At 49.5% G+C, this 16,841-nt stretch overlaps 1 protein-coding gene across 1 annotated transcript in view; it reads right to left on the minus strand.

The window, feature by feature from the left end:
• The window catches only part of AMACR (alpha-methylacyl-CoA racemase), a 53,025-nt gene that overhangs the window by 9,569 nt on the left and 26,615 nt on the right, over positions 1-16,841 (minus strand). Inside the window, exons 4-5 of the mRNA XM_075343519.1 lie at positions 12,991-13,151; positions 3,503-3,689 (exon numbers count right to left, since the gene is read on the minus strand). Of these exons, the coding sequence (XP_075199634.1) occupies positions 3,503-3,689; positions 12,991-13,151 (348 nt within the window). The remainder of the gene's footprint in view (positions 1-3,502; positions 3,690-12,990; positions 13,152-16,841) is intronic.

Consider the following 16,841-nt stretch of genomic DNA (forward strand, 5'->3'; position numbering starts at 1 on the left):
TCTGCGGTAGGAGCGCGGCATATTTAATCCTATTTCATGGAACCGTGAAAACTTGCAGCGTGGATATTAGCACTATTCAACTAATTTTGAAGGATTTACCTGTGCACTAACACTCGCCAGAAGGAACCTTTGCCCTCACATACGAGCTAGCACGAATGTGTTATTTCCCCCCCCCCCTCCCCCTTGGGCGGATAAACTATTCATTATTTTTTGGATATTCTAGAAAAAATCCTTTTCTCTTGTTTGGATCTCTAGTTTACCCACATTTATTATTAATATACGTGGTGCCACCGGCCGGGGCCCCACGATAGTGCAATTTATGATATTTTCTCTTGGTTGTATTTTTTTGTTTTTGTTTTTGTTTTTGTTTCTTATCATATGTAGCAGTGTCAATATTTTTTATATTGTCGATGAAAAAATTAATTATATCAAATATTCTTATTATTCAGCGCTGGTTGGTGAGCTTTTTTCTTTATGAAAAATCTCCATTTTATTATTATTTGAATAAATAATTTAAAAAACAGAGTGGGATCCCCTCTTTTTTCATAACTAGCTAATGTAAATCAGAGAGCTGAGGGTTCCAGCCTGCAGCTGTCTGCTTTACCTGCGCTGTTTATGAAAAATAGGCAAGAGGCCATGCTATTTGTTTATTTAAACCAGCCAAGGGACAGCTGAGTGTTGCAACCTGTACCTGTGCTGGATATGAAAATTAGGGGGGACCCCATGTCATTTTTTTTTCTAAAATTATGCATTAATTCTGCTATCATTTTTCTTGCTTTGTACATCTATAACACATAATAAACCATTACTTTCAGTATCATGCGATTTTTTTCTGGAACTGGTCACACTGATGTCACATGGATGACACGGACGGCACATGGATGACACATGGATGACACATGGATGACACACCGATGGCAATATGGATGTCCAAAAAGGACCATTCAACACGTGCTTTTGTACATGAAAGTGTTAAGGGGGCCTAAGGGTGATTTTGCTGCAAATTATTTATGTTACATGTGGATTTTGCGGCAACTTTTACTCTTCACGTAAGTCTATAGGATTTCCATTACTACACTTTTTGCTGCACAGTCAGTACCTGATGTGACAACGTGAAGAAAATGTCACATCCAGCATCTACAGACAACAGTCCTCGGCACATCGACATTAGTTGCGCTGATTACTGATGTGAACAGGCACAAAGTATCTACCCGATGACAATCGTGCAGCATAATCCCAAACACCTGAGATGCGCGATGTTATCCAACCTTCTCCGCTTCATCTCTCCATCATTCATTATCGAGCCGGAGATAAAAGTCAGCGAATGTCATTTACCGCGCCCCGGCTGACGCTGTGCACAGAGCCGCTTATCACCTCTGCCCAGGACAGGATTCATGCCATCATCCAGAACATCGCTGCAGTTTGCCCCAACTCCCAGACCATGCACTCTCTGGACACCTGAGCATGCACCAAGCCTGACATTCTTATCTAAGGAGAAGCCTCACAGACATCAAGGCTGATTTTTTGGGGATAAAATGCTCAATGAGAAAATCACTACTTTTATTTTTACTGATGCAATTCCAAAATTCAGTATATTTGACACCGCTGATTGCTGTAAAAAAAATAGGTGACAGAAAGGCAAAAACGCAGATCTGAAGCTGCTGTTCTATCTCCGTGGTTGTTACCTGTGAAGGTTAAAGCTCTGAGCTCCGTGGTTGTTACCTCTGAAGGTGAAAGCTCTGAGCTTTGTGGGTATTACTTGTGAAGCTGAAAGTTCTGAGCTCTGTCATTTTTACCTGTGAAGATGCAAACTCTGAGTTTCGTGGTTGTTACATGTGAAGCTGAAAGCTCTGAGCTCCGTGGCTTATACCTGTGAAGCTGAAATCTGAGCTCCATAGTTGTTACCATCGAAGCTGAAAGCTCTGAGTTTGATGGGTGTTACCTGTGAAGCTGAAAGCTTTGAGTCATCAGTCTGCAATTTTTAAGCTCAGTGGGTCTTATCTGTGAAGATGCAAACTCTGAGCCCGGTGGTTGTTACCTGTGAAGCTGAAAGCTCTGAGCTTGGTGGGTGTTACCTGTGAAGCTGAAAGCTCTGAGCTCCGTGGTTGTTACCTGTGAAGCTGAAAGCTCTGATCTCCGTGGTTGTTACCTGTAAAGCTGAAAGCTCTCATCTCAATGGTTGTTACCTGTGAAACTGAAAGCTCTGAGCTTCATGGTTGTTACCTGTGAAGCTGAAAGCTCTGAGCTCCATGGGTTTAACTTGTAAAGCTGAAAACTGTGAGCTCCATGGTTGTTACCTGTGGAGCTGAAATCTCTGAGCTCTGTGGTTGTTACCAGTGAAGCTGAAAGCTCTGAGCTCCGTGGCTGTTGCCTGAAAAGCTGAAAGCTCTGATCTCCATGGTTGCTACCTGTGAAGCTGAAAGCTCTGAGCTCCATGGTTGTTACATGTGAAGCTGAAAGCTCTGAGCTCCATGGTTGTTACCTGTGAAGCTGAAAGCTCTGATTTCCATGGTTGTTACCTGTGAAGCTGAAAGCTGAGCTCCGTGGTTGTTGCCTGTAAAGTTGAAAGTTCTGAGCTCCGTGGTTGTTGCCTGAAAAGCTAAAAGCTCTGAGCTCCGTGGGTGTTACCTGTGAAGCTGAAAGCTCTGAGCTCCGTGGTTGTTACCTGTAAAGCTGAAAGCTCTGATCTCCATGGTTGTTACCTGCAAAGCTGAAAGCTCTGAGCTCCGTGGTTGTTACCTGTCAAGCTGAAAGCACTGAGCTCCATGGTTGTTACCTGTCAAGCTGAAAGCTCTGATATCCATGGTTATTACCTGTGAAGCTGAAAGCTCTGAGCTCCAAGGTTATTACCTGTGAAGCTGACAGCTCTAAGTTCTGTGGGTGTTACCTTCTAAGCTCTGAACTTGCAAGCTATGAATTCAGTGGATGTTATTTGTGAAACTGCAAGTACTGAGGTTAGTGGGAACTACCTTTAAACATGCAAGCTCTAAGCTCAGTGTGTGTGCTCAGTGTGCGCACCCCGTGCCGCTTCTGTCTTCCCCTTTCTTTTCTTAGTCCTTGTGATTCCCCATACTTCTATGCAATATCCTTGGAGATCTATAACCTTCTAAGTGTTCATATAACACTGACCTACTCTGACCACAGAAGTCTCTAAAAATCCAGAAGAAGGTCAGTATGAAGCAGAGGTAAAACTGAAGGCTCAGACAGCAACTTTCGCATCATCAACCTCCAGCAAAATGCATAGAAACTACATACAATAAACTGTACAATACATTAAATCAAGACTATTTGCAAAGATACCTAATTTTTTATCTAGATCCAAGTGAGCAAAAAAAAAAAAAAAAAATTTTAGAAATGCCCATAGCTTTTAAAATTGCTATACCACACCTGACCACAAGGGGTGATGTCACTTTTTTAGCCTGAATCTAAAACTAGGATATTTTTGGACCATGAATGGTGCCTCATGGTATATAACTATACAGGATAACAGATAATAACTTACCCTTCAACAGTTCCTTATAGAATTGGGGCTCGATGGCGCCCACAGCCATGTACTTTCCATCCGCGGTCACATATGTGCTATAGAACGGCGCTCCGCCATCCAGCATGTTCTCCCCCCGAGGGCGGCTCCACAGTCCTAACTTCTGTGACCTCCACACAAATGACCCCAGATAGGCGGCACCTTCCACCTTGTACAGAAAGGAAATAATGGAGTTAAAAACAATCCACCATTGGGTCTTCCCTGTACGTCATAAATTGAACTGTTCTGGAATTCACATTTTTCTTTGCGCTGTTTTGAGTAAGGTTTAAAAAAAAATGATATTTTGATACAATAGATTTTTTGGGTTGCAGTGATACCAAATATGTTCATTATTATGATTTTTATTATTATTACTTCATCTCTGTATTGGGAAAATGGGTGTGATTCAATACTTATTTTTTATATATAATTTTATATTATATTATATATATATATATATATATATATATATATATATATATATACAGGGTGGCCCAAATGTAGATGGATAGTATGTGTAATAGGGCTATCAAACATGGTGTAAAGTGAAACTGACTCGGTTGCCCTTAGCAACCAATCAGATTCCACCTTTCATTTTCCAAAGCGTCTGTGAAGAATGAAATGTGGAATCTGATTGGTTGCTAAAGGCAACTGAGTCAGTTTCCCTTTACACCATGTTTGATAGCCCTATTATACATACTGTCCACCTACTTTTGGACCACCCTGTATATATATACACACCGTATTTTTCGGACTATAAGATGCACCGGACCATAAGACGCACCCTGGTTTTAGAGGAGGAAAATATGAAAATAAAATTTTAAGCAAAAAATGTGGTCATGACACACTTATGGGGCGAGGATCTGCTGCTGACACTGTTATGGGGTAATGTACTGCTCATATACTCCCCATCCCGCTCATATACTCCCCATCCCGCTCATATACTCCCCATGCCGCTCATATACTCCCCATGCCGCTCATATACTCACCATGCTGCTTATATACTCCCCAGCCTGCTCATATACTCCCCATGCCGCTCATATACTCCCCATGCCGCTCATATACTCACCAGCCTGCTCATATGCTCCCCAGCCTGCTCATATACTCCCCATGCTGCTCATATACTCCCCAGCCTGCTCATATACTCCCCAGCCTGCTCATATACTCCCCAGCCTGCTCATATACTCCCCAGCCTGCTCATATACTCCCCAGCCTGCTCATATACTCCCCAGCCTGCTCATATACTCCCCAGCCTGCTCATATACTCCCCAGCCTGCTCATATACTCCCCAGCCTGCTCAAATACTCCCCAGCCTGCTCAAATACTCCCCAGCCTGCTCAAATACTCCCCAGCCTGCTCATATACTCCCCAGCCTGCTCATATACTCCCCAGCCTGCTCATATACTCCCCAGCCTGCTCATATACTCGCAGCCGCACATGATCACTCCAGGCTGCAGTTGCCAGGGGTGATCATGCGGGACGGCTGTTTATCCCCCGCCCACAACCCCGCCCACCTGTCAGTGCTGGCTTCAGCGCTGAGAGATGATGGGCGGGAGGATGGGCGTGCATATTAAATGAGCGGGTCCACGTGGTCACGGCATGCGCTGCACAGCCTGCTCATGCCCCCGATGACCCGCTCCACCGCAGCACCCTCATTCCCCGCAGCCCTATATTCAGACCATAAGACGCACCCCCCACTTTCCTCCAACATTTGGGCGAAAAAAAGTGCATCTTATGGTCCGAAAAATATGGTATATATTAAATACATTATTTATTTTTTTTTAGAAATTTTTATCTATTTTTAGGCTGTGTCCGCACTTTGCGTTTTACCTGCTTTTCAGCAGCGTTTTCAACTGTACCTTTTTTAATGCCAAAATGCATGTGTTTTGATTTTCCAGTAAAGTCTATGGGAAATGGGGATTTCTTGTGTGCACAATGCTGTTCAAAACGCTGCGTTTAATTTGCATAATTTTGGGCAAAAACTCAGCGTTCAAAGAAGCAGCATGTCAATTGTTTTTGCCCTTTGGGCTGCGTTTTGCTAACATTGAAGTCAATGAGAAATGGCAAAAAGCAACAACCATCAAAATTCCAGCGTTTTACCTGCTTTTTAGGTGCAGAAAACATGCGTTTATGACATCAAAATAATGGAATGATATGTCCCTTTACACACACACCTAGTCCGAAAATTAAATAAAAAATATTAATTTAATGTTATTTTACCCAAAAATAGTATAAAATCGCTATAATTATATTAAATATAACTATTTTCGTTTTGATATAAATAATTATATTTGTTTTTTGTTTTTTTTTCCTTTTTTCAAAGTGTTTCCCCGAAAGTAGGACCCCCCCGAAAGTAAGGCAGGGTGGGGGTTTCGGGGGGTCCGCCAATGTAGGGCACCCCCCGATTGTAAGGCAGGGTAGCGGGGGGGCCGGGGAATGTAAGGCCGCCTATGGGTGGGGGTCCCTGGGGAAAGTACAGGAACTTGCCGCTGTTCCCTCGCTCCATCCAGGCCTTCTCCAGTCTCGTGCCACCCGTGGTCCGCCTCCGGTGAATGGCCCCCGCAAGGCTCCCTGCTGGCCATCAGCTCGAGCTGTGATTGGCCAGTCAGCCGGCTCGCAGCTGATTGGCCCTCAGCTCGAGCTGCGATTGGCCAGTCAGCCGGCTCGCAGCTGATTGGCCGAAATCAGCCGCGACGTCACCGCCTGCAGGCTCGCTCCGATTGGTCCAGCGTCCCCGGCATCCGAATCGTCAGCCCGGCACAAGTAACGGTAAGTTCCGAAACTGTGTGTGTGTGTGTGTGTGTGTGTGTGTACGGTATGTGTATGGGTGCCGTATGGGGCTGTATGTGTCAGTGTGTGTGTGTGTGTGTGTACGGTACCGGTACGATATGTGTGTGGGTGCCGTGTGGGGCTGTACCGGTACCGTATGTGTCAGTGTGTGTGGTGGCAGAGTGGGGGGCAGAACCACTGTATGGGGAGGCTGCAGGGGGGAGGAAGGGGTGGATGCCTGATCTCAAACAATGGGGAGGCTGCAGGGGGGAGGAAGGGGTGGATGCCTGATCTCAAACAATGGGGAGGCTGCAGGGGGGAGGAAGGGGTGGATGCCTGATCTCAAACAATGGGGAGGCTGCAGGGGGGAGGAAGGGGTGGATGCCGGATCTCAAACAATGGGGAGGCTGCAGGGGGGAGGATTGTCATTTTTTTTCCAATGTAAGGCCTCCCCCGAAAGTAAGGCAGGGTGGGACTTTTGGGGGTAAAATTAATGTAAGACAGGGCCTTACTTTCGAGGAAACACGGTATGTATAAACTTTATTTAGCAGTGTCTATGTTCAAAACGCATCTGAGTTTAAGCAATGAAAAAGCATGTAAAAAGCGCTAAAAACGCACGCGTATTTATCGTGTTTTTATGATCAAAAACAACTTTGGCAAAAAACATTTCTGCCAGAGGACGCGTTTAGAACTGCAACTACCTCGACGCAACGTGGGCATATAGCCTCAGTCCCATTTTCTAATTTCACATATATAATACACTGCAATGCTTCTGCACTGCAGTGTATAATACACTGCACACAAGAACAATGATATATTCTGTTTACCCTGAAGTAGTTTCTACTCTGAAACCCATCAAATAAATCACTTTCTAGGATTTGTCTCCAGACCTTTATCCACGGCAGCGCGTCTGTTAACCCCGACCATCTATTGAGAGGAGTACAATGATGGCAGTGATGACGACCTCCAGTAGGGCACTGGCTGCCATGCACGATCACGTCATAATGGAAAAAACAATGGGCACCCAAACAGACGCTGGAACTTAAATTCCACATTGAAAGATTAACAGCAGCACGCCATTGGTTAATAAGCCACAGTCGCCATTAGATGCAGCCGGCACCCGCCGTGGTCGGTGCTCCTGAGCCCGTTCCGTACATTTGCATTATATATAGATATATGATTTGCACATCACTTATGTGCTAGATCTGTATGCCTCAACCCCCTTGCGGCTATTTGCCCCTCCCCCACTCTTCGATCCACAGCACCAGCAGGAGCCTCTCCCCTCTGTCCCTTCTGCAGTAAATATTCATTTCTAGGTTTACTGTTGCTTTATATGGGCAGAGTTTTGCTTTATAGAAGGTGCGAGGAAAGAAAACACAATATTTCTCTGTTTACTTTCCCACATTAGATATTTACGTCAATAACTGGAAGACTTCTCCTAACGAGCGGTAACGAGGTATAATGCATTATTAATGAGCGCGCTTCCTCAGTTCTCACGCTGCCCATGGAAATCTGCAGAACCGAATAAATTACCAGGGTCACGCATCTTGTAAGTGCAAGAGCGAGGCCAAGACTGTAGCATCGCCATCATTAGATGTTAGTAATTAACTCCGAATAATCGGATTTTATTCATAGTGGTGGAGGGGGACGGCGTCGTGTAAAATCCCTGAATTCAATTTTTAGTGGAAGTCTACGTTCCTCTACTTGACAAACTCCGCTCTGCCGCATCGGCTCTGCTTCTTCCTGCGGCTCCCATAACGAATAATTAGCTGTAGAGCCGCATCTGCCGGGCGCAGACATTACAGGATCGGAGCTTTACCCTAATGCTCCACCGCGGCAGCGAGCGTGTCAGTAACATAGGATGATGGCGGAGAGGCCGGCGGGGAGATCCAGGGGCGAGCGCCGGGGCTGGGGACCAAAGCAATTAACTGTTTAATGTGCCCTAACAGCAAGCCGCACAGATGGCAGAACATATGGTCCCACCTACGAGAGGAAGATCAGTCCTCGAAGAGGCAGTTCATGGTGCGAGGAGCCGCTCCGCTACAAATGTCAGGGCAATAAAGTCGCTGCCGTCTACATTCTACAATGGCCGACTGAAGAGCACATGCAGATGTAGCAGATGTGCTCTACTGGTGCGGCCTGGTATTCAGTGCTCTACTGGTGAGGCCTGGAGTTCAGTGCTCTACTGGTGACGCCTGGAGTTCAGTGCTCTACTGGTGACGCCTGGAGTTCAGTGCTCTACTGGTGCGGCCGGGAGTTCAGTGCTCCACTGGTGAGGCCGGGAGTTCAGTGCTCTACTGGTGACGCCTGGAGTTCAGTGCTCTACTGGTGCGGCCTGGAGTTCAGTGCTCTACTGGTGACGCCTGGAGTTCAGTGCTCCACTGGTGCGGCCTGGAGTTCAGTGCTCAACTGGTGCGGCCTGGAGTTCAGTGCTCAACTGGTGCGGCCTGGAGTTCAGTGCTCTACTGGTGCGGCCTGGAGTTCAGTGCTCTACTGGTGCGGCCTGGAGTTCAGTGCTCTACTGGTGCGGCCTGGAGTTCAGTGCTCCACTGGTGAGGCCTGGAGTTCAGTGCTCCACTGGTGAGGCCTGGAGTTCAGTGCTCCACTGGTGAGGCCTGGAGTTCAGTGCTCTACTGGTGCGGCCTGGAGTTCAGTGCTCTACTGGTGCGGCCTGGAGTTCAGTGCTCCACTGGTGAGGCCTGAAGTTCAGTGCTCCACTGGTGAGGCCTGGTATTCAGTGCTCTACTGGTGACGCCTGGAGTTCAGTGCTCCACTGGTGAGGCCTGGTATTCAGTGCTCTACTGGTGCGGCCTGGTATTCAGTGCTCTACTGGTGTGGCCTGGAGTTCAGTGCTCCACTGGTGAGGCCTGGAGTTCAGTGCTCCACTGGTGAGGCCTGGAGTTCAGTGCTCTACTGGTGACGCCTGGAGTTCAGTGCTCTACTGGTGACGCCTGGAGTTCAGTGCTCTACTGGTGCGGCCTGGAGTTCAGTGCTCTACTGGTGAGGCCTGGAGTTCAGTGCTCTACTGGTGAGGCCTGGAGTTCAGTGCTCCACTGGTGAGGCCTGGAGTTCAGTGCTCCACTGGTGAGGCCTGGAGTTCAGTGCTCCACTGGTGAGGCCTGGAGTTCAGTGCTCCACTGGTGAGGCCTGGAGTTCAGTGCTCCACTGGTGAGGCCTGGAGTTCAGTGCGCCACTGGTGCGGCCTGGAGTTCAGTGCGCCACTGGTGCGGCCTGGAGTTCAGTGCGCCACTGGTGCGGCCTGGAGTTCAGTGCTATACTGGTGCGGCCTGGAATTCAGTGCTATACTGGTGCGGCCTGGAGTTCAGTGCTTCACCGGTGCGGCCTGGAGTTCAGTGCTATACTGGTGCGGCCTGGAGTTCAGTGCTCCACTGGTGCGGCCTGGAGTTCAGTGCTATACTGGTGCGGCCTGGAGTTCAGTGCTATACTGGTGTGGCCTGAAGTTCAGTGCTCCACTGGTGCGGCCTGGAGTTCAGTGCTATACTGGTGCGGCCTGGAGTTCAGTGCGCCACTGGTGTGGCCTGAAGTTCAGTGCGCCACTGGTGCAGCCTGGAGTTCAGTAATCCATTGGTGCGGCCTGGAGTTCAGTAATTCATTGGTGCGTCCTGGAGTTCAGTAATCCATTGGTGCGGCCTGGAGTTCAGTAATCCAGTGGTGCGGCCTGGAGTTCAGTAATCCAGTGGTGCGGCCTGGAGTTCAGTAATCCAGTGGTGCGGCCTGGAGTTCAGTAATCCAGTGGTGCGGCCGAGAGTTCAGTAATCCAGTGGTGCGGCCGAGAGTTCAGTAATCCAGTGGTGCGGCCGAGAGTTCAGTAATCCAGTGGTGCGGCCTGGAGTTCAGTAATCCAGTGGTGCGGCCTGGAGTTCAGTAATCCAGTGGTGCGGCCTGGAGTTCAGTAATCCAGTGGTGAGGCCTGGAGTTCAGTAATCCAGTGGTGAGGCCTGGAGTTCAATCCAGTGGTGAGGCCTGGAGTTCAATCCAGTGGTGCGGCCTGGAGTTCAGTAATCCAGTGGTGAGGCCGGGAGTTTAGTAATCCAGTGGTGAGGCCGGGAGTTCAGTAATCCAGTGGTGAGGCCGGGAGTTCAGTAATCCAGTGGTGTGGCCTGGAGTTCAGTAATCCAGTGGTGAGGCCGGGAGTTTAGTAATCCATTGGTGAGGCCTGGAGTTCAGTGCTCTATTCCACACCCTCAATTACAAGCCGCTGCATCTCCCCTTAAGTTGACTAATAGCGCTTATTTTGGAGCAGTATGTGAGTTATATCCTCAGCCATGCACACAATGACACTGTAGGAGCAGACGGCACACACAGTATCAGTGTGGGTAATTGTCTTCGGATCCCTCCGGCTGCTGCAGACAGAGGAATGTGGATCAGAGTGCGCACAAACACTGACACGTCAGGAGCCAAGAGCGCACACACTGTTAGAGCGCACACATTGTTAGAGCGCATACATTGTTAGAGCGCACACACTGTTAGAGCGCACACACTGTTAGAGCGCACACACACTGTTAGAGTGCACCCTCATCCCTCTCCCGTCAGCTCCCGTGTGATCCCGTGTGCAGTCAACGGCCACTGCAGAAAGGGCAGGGATGAGAAGTAGACTCCTGCAGTGTTAGGGGTACTTTGCACGTTGCGACATCGCTACTGCGATATCGTCAGGGTCAAATCTAAAGTGACGCACATCCGGCGCCAGTAACGATGTCGCAACGTGTAAAGCCTAGATGCGCCGATAAACGATCGCAAAAGCGTTGTAAATCGGCGATCTGTGTAGTGTCGGTCATTTTCATAATTTCGGAAAGACCGATGTTACGATGTTGTTCCTCGTTTCTGCAGCACACATCGCTGTGTATGAAGCCGCAGGAGCGAGGAACATCTCCTACTTGCGTCCCGCCGCCAATACGGAAGGAAGGAGGTGGGCGGGATGTTTACGTCCCGCTCATCTCCGCCCCTCCGCTTCTATTGGCCACCTGCTGTGTGACGTCGCTATGACGCCGCACGACCCGCCCCCTTAGGAAGGAGGCGGGTCGCCGGCCAGAGCGACGTTGCAGGGCAGGTAAGTGCGTGTGAAGCTGCCGTAGCGTTTGCTACGGCAGCTATCACAAGATATTGCATGTGCGACGGGGGCGGGGACTATCGCGCTCGGCATTGCTAGCATCGGCTTGCGATGTCGCAGCGTGCAAAGTACCCCTTAGTGTGTGCAGGGATGGGATCCAAAGCAAGCTCGGTCAATAAACAAAAAAAAGGTGCAGATGCTGGAGGACAGAGCACAAGTGTATAATATATCTGCAGTAATACAACTTCTAACTTTTCCCAAAGTAAAGGAGAACACTGCGCGCTCCAGAGCACTTTTCACCCCTTTCTCTCATTCCTCTGTCTCTTCTCTTCCCATATATGATATAGGCTATGATCGGCACAGGCAGGCGGTGCAGTATGGTGGAGCCCGCAGGGACGGTAGACCCTGTGAGAGCCGAGCATCATAGTCTGTGTTCTAAAAGACACCAGTGCCGCAACATACGTGCCCCCAGTGCCATACGTGCCCCCAGTGCCATACGTGCCCCCAGTGCCATACGTGCCCCCAGTGCCATACGTGCCCCCAGTGCCAGTTCCCAATGTGCAGGGATGAATCGGACTCCTTCACCACTCAGAATAGTGGGGTATGAAAGTTCACATTATTACTTTTAGAGGTGATTTTCCATCATTAGGGACATTTTTTTTCTTCACTTATATGCATGTGCTAAAGACTGAAGACTATTTTCAGATTTATTTTTTTTTTTTTTTAATTTTGCACCATATTAGTTTTTCCAGGTTCTTTGATTTCCTGCATGTTCAACTTTGATGTGGTCTGTGGTCATAATTAGAAACAGACAGATAAAAGAGTGAGAAACTCTCCCGTCAAAGCGAGCTCACTGGCGGATTCTCAGTTAACTCATTCTGCAGCCAGCAATAGACAGTGCAGCACAGGAGACTATAGAGAGCAAATGGTGCAAAATCTGGAATGAAACCCAATTACAAAAGTGACCTTTAGCCCCAAATACATGCATTTTAGGAAAGTCAAAAATGTCACCAAAAGGTACACAATGTCAATATAACTTTCTATGACAAAGATTTTTATATATGTATATACATATATGAGAAACGGGTTTATGCCGCGCTCAAGAATCACTGTATCCAAGGAATTTACTTTAAATCTCTTTTTTTATTTCAGTTCCAACGCGTTTCAGAGACATATACCGTCTCCTTCTTCAGGGAAAAGAGAAAAAATATAACTTTCTAAGGAGGCGCTCAGGGTGGCATTACTTGTTTTACGGGGGCATAATTACTGGTTTAGGAGGTCCAATACTTCCCCAGTGCGCTGGTAACCCACACTGTAGGATGGGGTGTTATTATATGAACACACTGCGCATGTTCACGTCTATGGAGCACTATTCTATATTGTATCAATCACACACATGTAGCAGAGCTGAATTTCTCAACTTCTGTCCTAGCAAAGTGAGTCCAGCAAAATTACAAACTTAGGTCTGTTACATCGCAATGGAAAATCTGAAACAAGACAGTTTAACCTCATATAGAGGTGTATTGCTCCTCTCACACCTAAGAAATAAAAGTATGTGTGTGAGGGGGCATTTATGAGCATACTCTGGGCTCCAGGGACTTGATTCGGCTCCTCGTGGGCGGGGCTTACTTACCATGCTAGAATCAATCACCTGGCCGCGCCCAGAACGGGTTCGTTCAAACAGAGACATGACGATACCCAACGCACAGATATAACTGCCCCCGGCAAAGTCAGCAAGCAGGTTCATGGGGAAAGTTGGGGTTTCATGTTTTTTTCCAAGTCTTGACAGTAAACCTAGAAAATAGGGAGAAAAATCAATGAAAGCGTTGAAAAAGTAGGATTTTTGTGTACTCACCGTAAAATCTCTTTCTCTGAGTCTTCATTGGGGGACACAGGACCATGGGGGGTTATGCTGCTGTCACTAGGAGGCTGACACTAAGTAAACATAAAAAAGTTAGCTCCTCCCTAGCAGCATACACCCCGAGCCGGAGGCGGGCTCAGATCAGTTGGTGCACAAGCAGTAGGAGGAGTACCAGAATCACCATACATAAACACAAGTTGTAACTAAAACAATGCAGCCGTGCAAACAAGAGGTCTATGAACATAAGACCACTGAAAAAATAGCAGGCAAATGCAATTGAATCAACCAAAAAACCAAGCAGGGTGGGTGCTGTGTCCCCCAATGAAGACTCAGAGAAAGAGATTTTACGGTGAGTACACAAAAATCCTACTTTCTCTATCGTTTCATTGGGGGACACAGGACCATGGGACGTCCAAAAGCAGTCCCTGGGTGGGAATACCGAAAAACCCGCAGAGGCAGACAACAACAACCTCCCTCGGCGGGCTTGCACTATAATTGAATGCTGCCACCCTATTACAGGTGCGCAACTGCTGCCTGCAAGACCTTTCTCCCAAAAATAGCATCTGCCGATGCTTGGGTGTGAACGTGGTAGAACCTAGTAAAGGTGTGCAGGCTAGACCAGGTGGCGGCCTTGCAGACCTGGTCGGCCGACGCCTGATGCCTAATCGCCCAAGAGGCGCCCACTGCGCGGGTAGAGTGCGCCTTTACCCCCCGCGGCGGAGACTTGTCCCGAATCCGGTAGGCCTCTGATATGGCGGAACGGATCCATCTGGCAATTGTGGCCTTGGATGCCGATTCACCCTTCTTGGGACCAGAAGGGAGAACAAACAGACCATCTGACTTACGGAACGGCGCGGTCCTGGAGACATAAATTCTAAGTGCACGCACTAGGTCCAGGGTGTGCAAGGACCTCTCCAAGCTGTGAGAGGGGCCAGGACAGAAGGATGGAAGGATGATTTCCTCGTTAAGATGGAACGGGGAGACCACCTTTGGGAGAAAAGCGGGATCTGGACGGAGAACCGCTTTGTCCTGGTGAAAAATCAAAAAGGGGGAACGACAAGAGAGAGCTGCCAGCTCTGACATCCTGCGAATAGAAGTGATGGCAACAAGAAACACCACCTTCCAAGACAGGTGAGACAGGGAAGATTCTCGCAAGGGCTCGAATGGGGAGCCCTGAAGTGACCCTAGGACTAGATTAAGGTCCCACGGTTCTAGAGGCCGACGGTACGGCGGTGCCAGGTGGGCTACTCCCTGGATGAAGGTCTTAACCTGTGAACGAGCGGCCAGTGGCTTCTGAAACAGGATTGATAACGCCGATATCTGGCCCTTTAGTGTTGCGAGCGAGAGACCCGCATCTAGGCCTGACTGCAAGAATGCCAACAGGGAAGGAAGGGAGAAGGCGAGAGGAGAAGAAATATTCTGCTCTTCACACCACCTGAAGAAAACTTTCCACGTGCGGTGGTAAATCTTTGATGAAGATGGCTTCCTGGCCCTAATCATTGTCTGAATCACTCTTGAGGAAAAACCAGCCTTAGCTAGAACCCAGGATTCAATGGCCAGGCCGTCAAATTTAGGACCTGTGAGTTCTGATGGAAGAGAGGCCCCTGCTGCAGGAGATCTGGACGGTCTGGAAGGCGCCACGGAGCGTCTGCGAGGAGCTGAGTTAGTTCCGCGAACCATGCTCGCCTGGGCCAGTCCGGAGCCACTAGGATGACCGGTATCCCTTCCGCCTTGATCTTCTTGAGGACCCTCGGAATTAGAGGGAGCGGAGGGAAGATGTACGGGAGACTGAACTGGCTCCATGACAGGGTGAGGGCGTCGACTCCTAAAGCCAAGCGGTCGCGGCACCGCGCTACAAAGTGCGGAACTTGACGGTTGAACCGGGAGGCCATTAGGTCCACGTCCGGAACTCCCCATCTGTCGCAGATCTGGTTGAAGACTTCCCGGTTGAGGGACCATTCTCCGGAGGCGAGGCCTTCCCTGCTGAGGAAGTCCGCCGCCCAATTGTCCACGCCTGGGATGTGTACCGCTGAGATCAGGGAGTGATGACACTCGGCCCAGTGCAATATCTTCTTGACTTCTCGCATCGCCCCGACACTTCTTGTGCCGCCTTGGTGGTTGATGTACGCCACCGCCGTCGCATTGTCCGACTGGATCCTGACCGGGCAACCCTGTACTAGGTGCCGAAACTGCTGCAAGGCTAGCCGGATGGCTCTTATCTCCAAAATGTTGATCTGGAGACAACTCTCTCTCGGTGACCATCGGCCCTGCGCTGTGTGATGTCGAAACACTGCTCCCCAGCCCTGGAGACTGGCGTCGGTGGTCACTATCTTCCAGTGGAGCGGGAGGAAAGACCTCCCTGATGCGAGGTTGCGCTGATTGAGCCACCAACGGAGGGAGTTGCGGGTCTCCGGCGAAAGATGAAACCTGCGGTCCAGAGAAAAGGGAGATCTGTCCCACTTCTTCAGCAAGGCCAGCTGGAGTGGCCGGAGATGGAACTGTGCAAAGGGTACCGCTTCCATCGCCGCCACCATACGACCGAGGACTCGCATGCCGAACCTGATGGACACTTGGCGCTGACGCCGAAGAGCGCGGAGTCCTCGTTGCAGGGAGGAGATCTTCTCCTGTGTGAGGAAAACTCGCCCTTGGATGGTATCGAATACCATGCCTAAAAAGGTGATCCGACGGGCCGGGATCAGAGAGGACTTCTTCCGATTTATCAGCCACCCTAACCGTGAAAGGGTGTCGATCGTGACCTGAACCCCGAGACGACAGTCCTCGAAAGAAGAGCCCTTTATCAACATATCGTCCAAGTACGGGATGACCATGACATCCCTGGCATGCAGGACGGACATGGCAGCAGCCATGATCTTCGTAAAGACCCTGGGTGCGGATGCGAGGCCGAAGGGAAGAGCTGTGAACTGGAAGTGATCTTCCGCTATCGCAAAACGGAGGAACTGTTGGTGAGAGGTGGCTATCGGGACGTGAAGATAGGCGTCTTGAATATCCAGCGATGCCAGGAATTCGCCTACCTCCATGGACGCGATGACGGACCGGAGTGACTCCATTCGAAACGGCCGAGGTCTCACCGACCTGTTCAGAAGCTTTAGGTCGAGGACTGGACGGACAGAGCCGTCCTTTTTGGGGACCACGAAAAGGTTGGAATAGAACCCCTTGAAACGCTCTGCGGGAGGGACTGGTACCACGACTCCGGTTCGGAGGAGGGAGTCTATGGAGTGAAAGAACGCGCGAGCCCCCGCGGTAGACTCGGGAGGGCGAGATAGGAAAAAACGTCTCGGTGGCTTTGCCTCGAATTCTATTTTGTAGCCTGATGTGATGATCTCTCTGACCCAGGCATCGGCGGTCAGGGGGATCCACACATGCTGAAAACGAGACAGGCGCCCTCCCACAAGTCTGGCGCTGTTGCGCGCCGACCGCGAGTCACTTAGAGGAACGACGGCGGTAACCAGAAGAGGATCTCGTGGACTGGCGGGGGCGTGAACGCCAGGCGGGATTGGTCTTGAATGACGGGGTCTTCCTGTCTCTCGGAGGAGAGCGGCTTTTCCGCGGCTGGGGATTGGAGCTGAAGCTGCGAAAGGACCGGAAACGAGCGGTGGAGCGCC

This window comes from Anomaloglossus baeobatrachus, chromosome 1, assembly GCF_048569485.1.
Source record: "Anomaloglossus baeobatrachus isolate aAnoBae1 chromosome 1, aAnoBae1.hap1, whole genome shotgun sequence".
Taxonomy (NCBI): Eukaryota; Metazoa; Chordata; class Amphibia; order Anura; family Aromobatidae; genus Anomaloglossus; species Anomaloglossus baeobatrachus.